The 14,755-nt window shown below is 50.4% G+C and overlaps 1 protein-coding gene across 3 annotated transcripts in view; it reads right to left on the bottom strand.

Moving 5' to 3' along the window:
• Positions 1-11,411: 11,411 nt before the first annotated feature.
• BCL9 (BCL9 transcription coactivator) overlaps positions 11,412-14,755 on the bottom strand; it is a 94,621-nt gene continuing 91,277 nt past the window's right edge. For all 3 annotated transcript variants that reach the window (XM_036443023.2, XM_036443024.2, XM_045582957.1), the window contains one exon: positions 11,412-13,705. In XM_036443023.2, the coding sequence (XP_036298916.1) occupies positions 12,588-13,705 (1,118 nt within the window). In that variant the 3' untranslated portion in view covers positions 11,412-12,587. The remainder of the gene's footprint in view (positions 13,706-14,755) is intronic.

The raw sequence follows: 14,755 nt of genomic DNA, 5'->3' as shown, positions 1-14,755 counted from the left end.
CCAGACCCTCCCCTCCCTCTGTCTAACTGGCTTCTGGCCTCTGGTATGGGCTGAATCGTGTCCCTTAGAATTCTTATGTGGAAGTCCCAGCCCCCAGTGTCTCAGATGTGACTGGAGGCAGGGCTTTGAAAGAGGTAATTAAGGTAAAAAGAGGTGTATGGGTGGACCCCAATCCGATATGATTGGGGTCCTTATAAGAAGAGGAAGTGAGGCACAGAGGGAAGACCAGGTGGAGACACCGGGAAATGGCCGTCTACAAGCCAAGGAGGAAGGCTCAGAAGAAACCCAGCCCCGCAGACACCGTGCTCCCGGACCTCTGGCCTCCAGAGCTGTGAGGACAGTAAGCCACCTGGTCTGCAGTATTTTGCGATGGCGGCCCTAGCAAACCCACTCGCCTGTCCTCTTCCCCACCATGGTTTCACCAGCTGGATATTACACATGGGTGACGTATTTGTTTATCTCTGACGAGGCTGTGAGCCCCATGGAGACCGACTTTACCTTTCACCGATGTGTCCCACATCAAGAGTAGTTCCTGGCTCTGGCTAGTGTGGCTCAGTTGGTTGAGCATCATCCCACGCACCTAAAGGTCACCAGTTCAACTCCCGGTCAGGGCACAGGCCCAGTTAGTGGGTTCAATGGAAGGCAACTAATCGATGTATCTCTCTCATGTCAATGTTTCTCCTTCTCCCATCCTCTCTAAAATCAATAAAAACATTGTTAAAAGTCTCGTTCTTTAAGGAGTATCTAAAATTGCTAAGCCGGTCATCTGACTTGAAGAGGAAAAAAGAACAGTTGGTGGTGCGTGCAGGTGCTCAAACATCTGTTGATGAGTGGACCTAGCCCTCGCACTGCTCCTCCAGGTTAGTTAGTGACTTCCTAACGGGTAACCCCTTTCCTTGGCTTCTGTCACCCTTTGAGACCTGCTTCCAGCCTCATCCCTCACACCCTCACTCATCCCCTTTAGCCAGACTGAACTCTTTTAAGAAAAAGCTGGCCTCTCACGTGCCTTCAACCCCTGACCCCTAACCTTTGCCCTCTCAGTCCTGCTCAGCTTGATGCCTCCCTGTTTCTGTTTGTCTCTCAGGGCAGGGGGGGCCTGTTCGTCTTGTCTGTTACTGTGTTTTGGAGCCAATACAGACTTGGCACACAGTGGACTCAACCAACATTTGTGGAATGGCTTCTGAACATTTCTACCAGGTGGCTCTGTGCGCTCCTCCCACTCGCCAGCAGGGGGCAGCGTGGAGTAACAGAACCAGGCTCTGTGGGGTTCAAATGCTGACACTGGCCTGTTGCTCTGTGACCTGGACAGGTGGTCTGAGCCTGTTTCCCTCATGTAAGTGGAGGCCCTTCTGCCTGGCAATTAGGGTGGTTGTGAGGCCAGCAAGGTCGCCTAAGACCATCAGAAAACATAGATATTTACATTATGATTCATTAACAGTAGCAACGTTACAGTTATGAAGTAGCAACGAAAATTTTATGGCTGGGGGTCACCACCACACGAGGAGCTGTATGAAAGGGTCGCGGTGTGAGGAAGGTGGAGAACCACTGGTTTAGTAGCTCAACTCGACTGACAACTAGACTAGAGAATCTCACCAACGCCTGCGAGACGTTTTGCAGTTTGGGAAACAAAATAGATCCCAGTGACCCGTGGTCCCTGTGACTGCCTGGGTCATGTGATGCCTCATTTCCAGCCAGGTGTGACCCAGCGACTGCGTGCCACGTGGAGAACCAAACCCAGGGTCCCCGGAGGCAGCTCTTGGAGGAGCCGTGGGCGTCGGTGTGGAAAATGTGTGTGTGGGGGTGGTGCTGGGGGAGAGGGAGTAGGAGCTCCCAGAAGTTGGTGAAGATGAGAAATAAACCCGGGCACCCAGGAGTCTTTAACAGAAAGATCTTAGTCTGTGGAAAAAACAAAAACGATTTAAACACCTTGAACACTTAAATCCCCCTCAGCACTAATTAACCAGATACCAAATACCATTGGGATTTAGAAGCTCTTTCTGCCCCCGGCCCTGGCCCCAGGTGCTAACGAAGGGGGGGGGGGGGCGTCCGCAGGGCAGTGGGCAGGACAAGGCGAGAACCAGGCCCCTGGGAGCCGCCCCACCCAGCCCTGCACCCCCTCTCCCCGCACTCCTGGGGCTTTTTTCTAAAACCCTGTCCTTTGGGAGCCCGTGGCCCCTCGTCATCGCCGGGGGCTCCAGTGGGCTATTGTGCAGGGAAGACGGAGCCCCCGTGGGTCTGGTGGAACACGGCCTTCACGCTCTGCCCGTGCAGGGAAGTGGCTTCTGACCTTGTCACCTCCTCTGCCTGTGATCACACCCTCCTTCCTCCGGCAGCCTGAGCGCCCAGCCAGAACGGCAGCCGCTGAGGGTCCTGGCAGCGAGCAGAGCCGCCTGTCACAGGACCCAGGGCGCGACCTGGCAGAGAGGGAGAAGCCGTGTCTATTCCCATCCTTCCCATCACACACCTTCTTCCTCCCCTTGCTCATTACTTCACATCCTCCGCTGTGGAGTGATGGGCCACGGACTGGTTTTTGTGCTTTACAGACCATATGCTTTATCTGTGTCACTGCAGTGTTACCCCAAACTGAGATTCCGTGGTCTTTCCTAAACGCAGGAGTCCGTGACTTTGGTCCGGCTTAGCGGAAAGTGGCAGCGGGGCTCAGGTTATGTAAATGGTGTGGCTGTGCAATGTGATGTTTTTGAAAACAAAAGAGATGCGTCTAGGATTCTGTAGAACACGCGAGCCAGGGGCGGGCGCTCTCCCCGTGTTCACCCCGCGCAGCCCCAGCCCGTCTTCCTCACCCCCGCCAGGCTTCTGCAGAGTCACCCTGACCCCCCATTCCCTGTCTTAAGCCTTTGGAGTTCACAGTCCTTCCTGGGCCCCCTCCCCCATCCCCGTGACCTGCCCCTCCCCCTAGCTCACTTCTCACTCCTCCCTCTAAAAGCCCACCCAGCTGAAACCGGTTTTGCACAGTGGATAGAAAATCGGCCTGCGGACTGAAAGGTCCGGGTTCGATTCTGGTCAAGGGTATGTACATTGGTTGCAGGTACATCCCCGGTGGGGGGTGTGCAGGAGGCAGCTGGTCAATGTTTCTTTTTTTCTTTTTTTTAATATATTTTATTGATTTTTTACAGAGAGGAAGGGAAAGAGATAGAGAGCCAGGAATGTCGATGTTTGATGAGAGAAACATCGACCAGCTGCCTCCTGCACACCCCCCCACCGGAGATATGCCCGCAACCAATGTACATGCCCCTGACCGGAATCGAACCCGGGACCTTTCAGTCCGCAGACCGACGCTCTACCACTGAGCCAAACCGGCTTCGGCTCAATGTTTCTTTCATCGATGTTTCTAGCTCTCTATCCCTCTCCCTTCATCTCTGTACAAAATCAGTAAAATCTATTTAAAAAATAAAATAAAAAAGCCCACCCAGGCCTTTGCTTCCCCACCACCCCCTCCACCAGGAAACGCTCCCTCCTTCAAGAGCAAGTTCAAACGTCGCCTCTGCCTGGAGGCCTTCCTGGCCTTCCTCTCTGTCCCCACTTTCCCTGAGGACTGAGCAGACTGCAGTCACCCTCGGCCCGCGGACACCGGCCGCCCTCTGAGGGGTCTGGATAAATGCGTCCCTGTGTGAGCAGCTCTCCTCCGCTCTCTGCTCTCCGCGCTCGGAAAGGCCTGGGGCAGCAGGAGGAAATGACTGCGGTGCAGACAGGTTAATGGAGCTCGGCGGTCACGGTCGCGCCGCCTCCGGTGGCCCGGGCCAGGGAGGAGCAGGGCAAGGACCAGGGCCGGGCGCCCCCGTACCTGTGACTGTGCTCGTTCCCAGCGGCCAGCACCAGCTTCCTAATTTACGGGGTTCGGTGCGAAGTGGAAGACGGGCCCCCCCTATCCTAAGGTTATTGAGGATTTCAAAAGGTGATGGCAGAGCCCGGGCCCAAACCAGGGCCGGGCAGAGTCTCACAAAGCCAGCCCCGGGGGAGCCCGGGGACATTCGTGTCCCTTTTTAGAGTGGGTTTAGCACAGGGGTGGGCAAAAGTAGGTCTACCGCTAAAATACAATAACTAATAAATAAGCAATGATTCAAGGATAAACTTTTGTGTACTCACAACTGTAAGCCTACTTTTGCCCACTTCTTACATGTAAAATGGTTTTAAGATTTATTTTCTCCTGCCTACCCTTCATAAGATCCATACAATTGTTTGGTTCTCATTTGTAAGTGCAGATTCTTTTAAAAAAGTGAATTATTTTATTTCACGTTGTTTTAGGGAAAATACCACATGCTCATTAGTCCTTAAGAGACAAATGAAGGAGATTCTTGAGGAGGATCCAAGATGGCTGCACAGGTAAACACCTAGCCGCAGCCGCACACAACAATTTCAATAAAATACAACTAAAATATAAAATGGACATTACCCAGAACTACAGGAAAGTCAACTGACTGGAAATTTTACAGCGAGAAGCAAGGAGAAAACCAGGAGGAGGCGCGGAGGAGCTGTAAAAGCCTAAGGTACGGAGACACGAGGCGCGCAGAAAGGACGGAGCCGGAGAGGAGGGAGGCCGAGTGCCTGGCTGGCGTTCCCTAGCGGGAAGGAGATAAAAGCTCCGGGCTGTGCTGAGCCCCAGTTCCGACTGCTCTGAACCCCAGTTCTAGGCCAGACTCCGGGGACCCAGGCTCATCCAGAGGGAGCTGGGCTGTAAGGCGGAACCCCAGGGGAGTGGCGAAAGGCAGAGCCCCTGAGGCATGCACATTGCGCGCAGAGAAGGGACGGTTGGCTGTGCCTCGGGATTGCCCTGGCGGGAAGGAGACAGGGGCTCCAGACTTCTCTGAATGCCACCTCCAATCTCACTTCCAACTGAAATGAACCCCAGTTCCAAGCCCATTGGGGGAGAGACTAGACTGTTTGGTAGCAGGTGAAACTCGAGGGCACCTCCCTCTCAGAGGTGCTTGCAGCGAGTACTGAAGAACCCTGAGGAATACTGAGACTCAGGAGCCGCATAGGGTGGGGCTGACAGAAGCCAAGGCTGTAGGCTCTACCCTGAAACTCCGCCCCATCAGGGAAGCTGCGAAAATGCCGAGACAACGAAATAGATCACAAACGAAAGAAATGGAGGACAAAAAGCGACTGGATATAGAGTTCAAAACCACACTTATAAGGTTGTTCAAGAATCTCCTAGAAAAGGCCGATAAAATAAATGAGACCTATGAGGATATGAAAAGGGATCAACTAGAAATAATAAGGGATCAACAAGAAATAATAAGGGATCAACAAGAAATAAAGAATACATTGTCTGAAATAAAAAATATTATACAGAGTCCTAAAAAAAGAATGGAAGATCGCAAGAATCAAGTCAAAGATTTGGAACATAAAGAACCAGAAAACACTCCTCCACAGAAGCAAGAAGGCAAGAAAATCCAGAAAGCTGAAGATAATGTAAGAAAACTCTGGGACAACCTCAAGCGAGCCAACATCAGAATTATGGGGGTCCCAGAAGATGACAGAGAGCAAGATACCAAAAACATACTGAAAGAAATAGTGACAGAAAACTTCCCCCACCTGGTGAAAGAATTAGACTTATAAGTCCAGTAAGCGCACAGAACTCCAAACAAAAGGAATCCAAAGAAGACCACACCAAGACAAATCATAATTAAAATTCCAAGAGCAAAAGACAAAGAGAGAATATTAAAAGCAGCAAAAGCAAAGCAGGTAGTTACCTATAAAGGAGCACCTATATGATTGTCAGCTGATTTCTCAACAGAAACCATGCAGGCCAGACTGGAATGGCAAGAAATATTCAAGGTGATGAATAGTAAGAACCTACAGCCAAAAATAATCTACCCAGCAAAGCTATCACTCAGAATCGAAGGCCAGATAAAGAGCTTCACCAATAAAAAAAAGCTTAAGGAGTTCATCACCACCAAACCAGAATTATTTGAATTGCTGAAGGGAATTCTTTTGGAAGAGAAAGTAAATAAAGATAAAAACTATGAACAACAGGAGATCCAAGATGGCTGCGCCCAGGTGAACACCTAGCCGCAGCCGCACACAACAATTTCAATAAAATACAACTAAAATATAAAAAGGACATTGCCCAGAACTACAGGAAGGTTGACTGACTGGAAATTCTACAGCGAGAAGCAAGGAGAAAACCAGAAGGAGGTGCGGAGGAGCTGGAAAAGCCAAGGTACGGAGACGCGGAGACGCGGCGCGCAGAGAGGACGGAGCCGGAGAGGAGGGAGGCCGAGTGCCTGGCGGGCGTTCCCTAGCGGAAAGGAGATAAAACTCCGACTGTGCTGGGCCCGCGACTGCTCTGATCCCCAGTTTTAAGCCAGACCCCGGGGACTCAGGCTCATCCATAGGGAGCCGGGCTGTAAGGCAGAACCCCGGGGAAGTGGCGAAAGGAGGTCCCAGCGGTGTGCACACTGCGCACAGAGAAAGGACGGTCGGCTGTGCCGCGGGATTGCCCTGACGGGAAAGAGACTGGGGCTCCAGACTGCTCTGAACGCCACCTCCAACTCCACTTCCAACTGAACTGAACCCCAGTTCCGGGCTCATTGGGGGAGAGCATAGACTGTTTGGCAGCAGGCGAAAATCGAGGGCACCTTTCTCTCAGAGGCGCCGGCAGCGAGCACTGAAGGACCCGCATAGGGCGGGGCTGACAGAAGCCAAAGCTGCAGGCTCCACCCTGAAACCCCGTCCCATCTGTAACTGCGAAATGAGACAACAAAATAGATCACAAATGAAAGAAATGGAGGACAAAAAGCGTCTGGATATAGAGTTCAAATCTACGCTTACAAGGTTTTTCAAGAATTTCCTAGAAAAGATGGATAAGGCCTATGAGGATATGAAAAGAGATCAACTAGAATTAATAAGGAGTCAATAAGAAATGATAAGGGATCAACAAGAAATAAAGAATACATTGTCTGAAATAAAAAATATTTTACAGAGTCCTAAAAACAGAAGGGAAGATCGCAAGATTCAAGTCAAAGATTTGGAACATAAAGAGCCAGAAGACACTCCTCCACAGAAGCTAGAAGGCAAGAGAATCCAGAAAATTGAAGATAATGTAAGAAACCTCTGGGACAACTTCAAGCGAACCAACATCAGAATTATGGGGGTCCCAGAAGATGAGAGAGAGCAAGATATCGAAAACATACTGAAAGAAACAGTGATAGAAAACTTCCCCCATCTGGTGAAAGAATTAGACTTACAAGTCCAGGAAGTGCACAGAACTCCAAACAAAAGGAATCCAAAGAGGACCACACCGAGACACATCATTATTAAAATTCCAAGAGCAAAAGACAAAGAGAGAATATTAAAAGAAGCAAGAGCAAAGAAGGTAGTAACCTATAAAGGAGCACCTATACGATTGTCAGCTGACTTCTCAACAGAAACCATGCAGGCCAGAAGGGAATGGCAAGAAATATTCAAGGTGATGAATAGCGAGAACCTACAGCCAAAAATAATCTACCCAGCAAAGCTATCACTCAGAATCGAAGGCCAGATAAAGAGCTTCACTAATAAAAAAAAGCTAATGGAGTTCATCACCGCCAAACCAGAATTATATGAATTGCTGAAGGGGGTTCTTTCAGAAGAGAAGGTAAACAAAGATAAAAATTATGAACAACAAATACGTAACTATCAACAAGTGAATCTAAAAACCAAGAAAATTAAAAAAAAATCTGATGAACAATATTAACTGTTGAATATAATAGAATCAGAGGTATGGAAGGGGAGTGAACTGACGATTCTTGGGGAAAAGGGGAGAGGGGGGCGTGGGAAGAGACTGAACATAAACTGTGCACCTATGGATGAGGACAATGGGGAGAGGGGAAAGGGCAGAGGGTGGGGTGGGAACCTGGTGGAGGAGAGCAATGGTGGGGGGGGAAAAAGGAACATTTGTAATAATATGAACAATAAAAACTTATTAAAAAAAAAAAACCCATAAAAAAACAAAAAAAAAAAAACAAAAAAAAAACTATGAACAACAAATACGTAACTATCAACAAGTGAATCTAAAAACCAAAAAAATCAAAAAAAAAATCTGATGAACAATATTAACTGTTGAATATAATAGAATCAGAGGTATGGAAGGGGAGTGAACTGACGATTCTCAGGGAAAAGGGGAGATGGGGATGTAGGAAGAGACTGAAAAACTGTGTACCTATGGATGAGGACAATGATGGGTGGGGAAAGGGCAGAGGGTGGGGTGGGAACCTGGTGGAGGGGAGCAATGGAGGGGGGGAAAAAAAGAGGAACATCTGTAATAATATGAACAATAAAGATTATTAAATAAATAAATAAATAAATTGCCGGGACCGGTTTGGCTCAGTGGATAGAGCGTCGGCCTGCGGACTGAGAGGTCCCAGGTTCGATTCCGGTCAAGGGCATGTACCTGGGTTGCGGGCACATCCCCAGTGGGAGGTGTGCAAGAGGCAGCTGGTCGATGTTCCTCTCTCATCGATGTTTCTAACTCTCTGACCCTCTCAATTCCTATCTGTGTAAAATCAATAAAATATATTTAAAATAAATAAATAAATAAAATAAGTGGGGGGGGGGGGAAACAAATGAAAAAAAATACATTATAATCAAACCTTCCTGCAGCACCTGTGTGTGGGGGAGGGGCTGGCTGGGCCTTCCCAGGGTTATGTTAGCAGGACACATCTTTGTCATATCACCTTTTCTCTGGCTTTTACACCCCAGCATCACCATTCTCCATGCAATAGCATCATTTCTCAAGTGATTTTATTTCATAGCAATCTTAGTAAATTAGAAATTGTTATATGAACCCCACATGAACTTAAGTTTATCGGATACCATCGTGATGAAATGTTGAGATATGCTGATAAAGTAAATGAAGGTTTATAAGGGTTGTTTTCCCTCCCCAAAAAACTCAATTATTGGGAAGCAGATGTGCACTGCTGCAGGCTCTCCAGCAGGGGGCGCCCAGGAGTGCCACATCCCCTCCTCCCCAGAGGGGTTCACCAGCTCTCACCCTTTGCTCTCCTGGAGACAGGAGCAACTGGACCACACCCACGAGTGACCACAGCTCTGGTCTGTGCAGCAGGGGGCGGGGCTGCCCAAGAAGCTGGACCCGGGGACCAAGTCCAGGTCCCAGCTTCCTTAGTCAGGGACCCATCTCATGCTCCCCAAACATAGCTGTTTCTGCTCTTTTCTATGCACTTCAAAGCCAGAGAACTCAGGACTAGAGCCAAGTTCATGAAACAAAACCCTCATTTTGCTCTCCTACTTTGTCCACAGTGTAGCATTTCCACCACCTGGGACCATCTGAACAGATCTGATGGTCAGAATTCTTAGTTCCGCGAGCTCAGCTTTCTCATCTGCAAACGGGGATCACCGCCTGCTTCACAGGGCCCCTCAGAAATGAGCCAGAGAGCGCACTGGGTGACTGGCCGAGGAGGTGCTCAGGTGGCCATCTGTCTGGCTGTCTGGGGCATCTGTGTTCCCGAGAAGACAGGGTGCAGAAGGTGAGAGAGAAATCAGCTGCCAAACCACTGTGTGCAGCGTCATGGGTAAGACAGACCGGAACCAGCAGATTCCTGCACCGGCTGCTCCTCACAGAGATCCTCACTAAGAACAAACCCGCACACAGACGCCCCTGCACTCAGCGAAAAGCACCTACAACACAGAAATACACCAGAACAAATCCATCCAGCACCACCAGCCATTCCTTAGGCTGCCGCTGCCATGCAGAAGCACAGTGGGAAGTGGACGGCACAGGCTGAGCAGGTGGCAGAGGCACACTGGGCAGGCCGAGGCAGGAGACAGGGAGGACCAGGACCTGCAGACTGGGCAAACCCTGGATTCTCAGGTAAGAGTATTTTTCCTAACAAGATCCAGGGACATTTCAAAACTTTTAAAAATGACTATACTTTTGGTCTTAGTTACTTCACACCATTGAATTCGCTCTAAAACAATTCCTAGTAAAGACCACTAATAACTTCTAGGAGCCCGGCGGGGGTGGCTCAGTGGTTGAGCATTGACCTATGAACCAGGCCATAGTTTGATTTCCGGTAGGGTACGTGCCTGGGGTGTGGGCTCAATCCCCAAGAGTGGCCTGTCAATGATTCTCTCTCTTCATTGATGTTTTTTAAAATATATTTTTACTAGAGGCCTGGTGCACAAAATTCGTGCGCTCGGGGAGGTCCTTCAGCCTGGCCTGTGCCCTCTCGCAATCCTAAGCCAGCAGCTGGACATCCTCAGCGCAGCCGCAAAGGCAGGAGAGGCTCCTGCCATCACTGCTGAGCTTGCCAGCATGAGCCCAGCATGGCTGAGCAGTAGTCCCCCTGTGGGAGTGCACTCACCTCCAGGGGGCAGCTCCTGCATTGAGCGTCGGCCCGCTGGTAGTCAGAGCACATCATAGCAACTGGTCATTCCATCCTTTGGTCATTTTGCATATTAGCCTTTTATTATATAGGATTGATTTCAGAGAAGAAAGTAGAGGGAGAAACATCAATGATGAGAGAGAATCACCGATCAGCCACCTCCTGCACACTCTCTACCAGGGATGGAGCCTGCAACCGGGCATGTGCCCCTGACCAGAATCAAACCCGGGACCCTTCAGTCTGCAGGCCGGCACTCTATCCATCAAGCCAAACCAGCCAAGGCTCATCATTCCCTTGCTCTTCCTCTCTGAAATCAATTAAAAACTATATTTTTAAAAAAATAACCTCTAGCCGAAACCGGTTTGGCTCAATGGATAGAGCATCAGCTTGGGGACTGAAAGGTCCCGGGTTTGATTCCGGTCAAGGGCATGTACCTTGGTTGCGGGCATATCCCCAGGACAGGGTGTGCAAGAGGCAGCTGACTGATGACTCTCTCTCATCGATGTTTCTAACTCTCTATCCCTCTCTCTTCCTCTCTGTAAAAGAATCAATAAATTAAAAAAAAAGAAAAAAAGCCTCTAGAGCAGTGGTTCTCAACCTTTCTTATGCCGCAACCCTTTAATACAGTTCCTCATGTTGTGATGACCCCCAGGTTGAGAACCGCTGCTGTGGAGCCTAAGACCATCAGAAAACACAGATATTTACAATGCATAACAGTAGCAAAATTACAGTTATGAAGTAGCAACGAAAATAGTTTTGTGGTTGGGGGTCACCACTACATGAGCTGTATTAAAGGGTCGCGGCAAGAGGAAGGTGGACCGCTGCTCTAGAGGTAACATCAGCAGGGGGACCAGGGCCGCTCCCCTACCTTCAGCCAGGATTTCAGGACAGAGCTGGGAAGAGAACAAGATAATCGACAGGATACTCCGTAGCAAGCACTCTGCTTCTGCTGTGAAGGCACTTTATGTATCTCCCCTCTCTGCACCCCCCCAGGCACCTACAATGCACAGGCGCTATGCTTCTGATCGCGCGGCAACAGGAATCCAAACACACACAAAGGCGGTTCACTTTTTTAAGAAACAATATATTTATTTTCTGACACCACAGCTCTGGTGAGTGGTTTTGTACCAAATTTAATGGAGGTTACACAGAACGTTTTACGCATGGGAGCGGGGAGGGGAGGAACCACAAAATTAAAAACAAAATCCAGGGTAGCTTTTAGCATCTGTTCCACTCCCACATTAATAAAACTCACTTGGGAATTCCTAATAAAAGGAGAACAAAAAACAAGGTAACCTTGGGGAGAGAAGACAGGAGGGAAAGGAGACCCTGGAGTTCCCAAAGACAGGCCTCCCTCCCCCCACTTCCCGAAGCCAGGACTCCACGGGCACGAAGGTGGGTCTGTCAGGTCACTTCCCCAAACAACACCGTGTACTGCAGCTGCCAAAGGGGGAGAAGAGGGAAGTCTGCGAGGGGAGGAAACGCTTAACTGAGGAGCTGGGGAGGGCAGGGGAGGGAAGACAGAGAAACTGACGGTGGGTTTGCAGACAGGGAAACAGTGCCGAAGACTCTGGAACTGAAAACAAAACGTCCTAAACGTCAGGATTTTTTAAAAAAAGAAACCATTTCCCCATCCCCCCACCCCTTGCTGAACTTAGTTCCTTTTTTTGTGCTTTTCATTAACACTCTGCTCTGAGGTCGTAGTTTGGTTTTCTGTACACGGGAGTTGAAAATAGTCCGAAGGTCTGAAGATGGATTCTCCACCGAAAGTAAACAGCCCAGCATCCTGTTCTCCTCGCGTCCCACAGACTTGCGTCTCTGCTAAGATCCCTTTTACAATATAGTACAGTACACGCAGAAATAAAGCCCGAAGCGAAAAACCAACCGGAAAAGAATCCTGGGAGAAGCCAGTCCAAAGGACGTAAACATACAGAGAACGGTGCAACACGTGACCGATGGCGATTCTAAAGCACGGCTACGGATTCCCACGAGGAGTGCCATCGTGGGATACCCAAGTCCACAAAAATAATCTTTAAAAAATAAATCTTAAAAAACACACACCTGTTGATTAAATGAATCATTTGCTTTCAGGTAAATCCATACATTCTCGAGTTCCCCCCTCCCCCAAGCAGCCCTCGGGTCTCTGTCCTCCTATTGCATGACTGACAGTCTCCCGGGGCCGCCGGAGCGGCCTCAGGACTGAATCTCATCTGGACGAAGATCGGCACATCCAATCGTAGCAGCTTAAAACATCATGTTTCCTGGGTTGCCAGGTCCTTGACCAAACCCGCCCATGCCCACGTCGGCGGCCATGCCCCGGGGCCGCATCTGTGGGGGGACCATGATGTTCTGTTGGGGTCCCATCATGCCCTGCATGGACATCATCATGCCCGGAGAGCCCACTGGCCCAGGGTGGGGGTACAGCCCGGCGGGTCCCCGGTCCTTGCCAGGAATCATGCCCACGGCAGCGGCCGGATTGCTCATCAGGGTGGGCTGGCCGGGCATGGCAGATTGTGCTGGTGACATCATCCGATGGTGCGGTCCCATCATGCCTTGCTGGAGAAAGGCTGGTGGTCTCATTGGGTTGTGGCCTGGCATGGAGGGAGCTGTGCCGAGAGGTATGTCTGGAGTTCCCACAGGCCCGGGGCCTCCCATGCCAGGCAGTGCCAGGCCCATCCTGGGGGCTTGCTCGCCCATCATCCCCTGCATGTGCGAAAAGCCAGGCCCGGGCCCCTGGGGCTGCTTGCGGCCCGGGACTTCCCCGCGAGGGAAATACTGCAGCGTCTGGCTGGGCTTCTCCGACGGGATAATGCGAGACAGGTCAAACTCGGGGATGCCGGTGGCTCCAGGTCGGATGACCTCCTGCAGGTCCGGGTCTGTAAACACTGAAGGCATGCTATTCCCCAGCACAGCGAAAGAGTCAGGCCCCCCCGGGCCTCCAGGCTTACAAAGTGCTGCATCTGCTGAACTCGGGGGCAGGTTGCTGGGCCGGCCCAGGGGGCCTTCTCCTGGGAAGCCCATGCCCCCTGGGAAGCTGCCTTGCCCCCCGCTGGGGCCGTTGTGGGGGAAAGGAACCTGCTGCGGAGGAGACTGCACTGGAGGGAAGCCCTGGGGGAAGCCCATTCGTCCTTGAGGTACCATCGGAGGCTCCTGGGACCCGTGCCCCATGATAGGATTGTGTGACATCAGGCCCGGCCCCATCGGGACCCCGTGAGGAGGTATGTTGGGTCCCATGGCATTCGGAGAGGGCATCTGATTGGAGTGAGAAAGTGGCTGGGTCATTCCCATTGGGCTGAGGGTTGGCATCGGAACCACGGGGTTTGGACCTGAAATTCGAGGATTCTGTGTATTAATGCCCATTCCTAAAAAATAAAGATATAAAAGGTATCAACTGAACTGAGAGCAACTCAGTACCATAATCAAATTTACAAAGAAATTATTGTGCACCAAATGTTCACGCACCTTCCTAAGAAAACACCACACCCAACGCCTGCCCTCAGTGAGATGTAACACATTTGGGGCACACAAGCCAACAGCTCTACAAGGCAATACACTGTGTCCTACACTGTGTGACAGAGGTGTGTGCAGAAGACAGCTAGGAAGAAAGTCTCTGTGGGAAAAGTTACCAATTAGTATGCAAATGAGTATATAGTCTTCTTCACTGGAGCCGGTTAATACAGAAGCAAACGATTTGTCTAAATGACTTAAGCACAGTGTTTTTTGAGGATGATTAAGTAGCCCTATAGGCCCAAGAATGAGAAATAACAGGGACAGCTTCATCAATTGCCTGGGCATTATCATTTACACTCCGTACGGAGGGAGCAGTTCCCACTCGGGCTATACAAAATGTTAGAGAAATGGGAACTTCCCATGAAGGAAGGCAGGCAGGTTCTACTGATCTCTGGGGCATTTCAGTGGCTGGTCGCTCTATGGAATCTTCACTGAGTGTGTGAGGACGATGCTTGTCCGGTCCGCACAGCACGTCCACCCTGATGAATCAGGATTGCTGATGAAAAGAGAGCATTCCTAGCAATCAGAATAGCTGATATGTCAGTGTCTGTGCTGCCCAGATTAGGTCCCTGTGTTTGTGCGTTGGGGCAGAGAGGAGTGGAGAGTGGGGGGAGGGGAGGAATTTCCTCTCTCGCCCTCAAGTGCTTCTCTAGGAAACGGGCTTCCACTGTCTGAAATCCTACGGCTGCTTGTGGTCTGAGGCTGCCCTTGCAGGAAACACTGGAGAACTACAGACACTCTAACCAGCTTGTTAAGAAGAAACTGCGTTCAGTGCGGCCTCAGGAGGGCCACACCTGCCCCCGATCCAGGCAATAGAAGCCCAGACCTTCTATGGGGCGTAAGGAAGCCTGCTCTCTCACAGGCACGCGCTGGGTCCTCGGATCAAACTGTGACTGTTGTCT

This window comes from Pipistrellus kuhlii, unplaced genomic scaffold, assembly GCF_014108245.1.
Source record: "Pipistrellus kuhlii isolate mPipKuh1 unplaced genomic scaffold, mPipKuh1.p scaffold_m20_p_18, whole genome shotgun sequence".
NCBI classification, from domain to species: Eukaryota; Metazoa; Chordata; class Mammalia; order Chiroptera; family Vespertilionidae; genus Pipistrellus; species Pipistrellus kuhlii.
The sequence above is the reverse complement of the archived record's forward strand: the minus strand, read 5'-3'. Positions and strand labels throughout refer to the sequence as shown.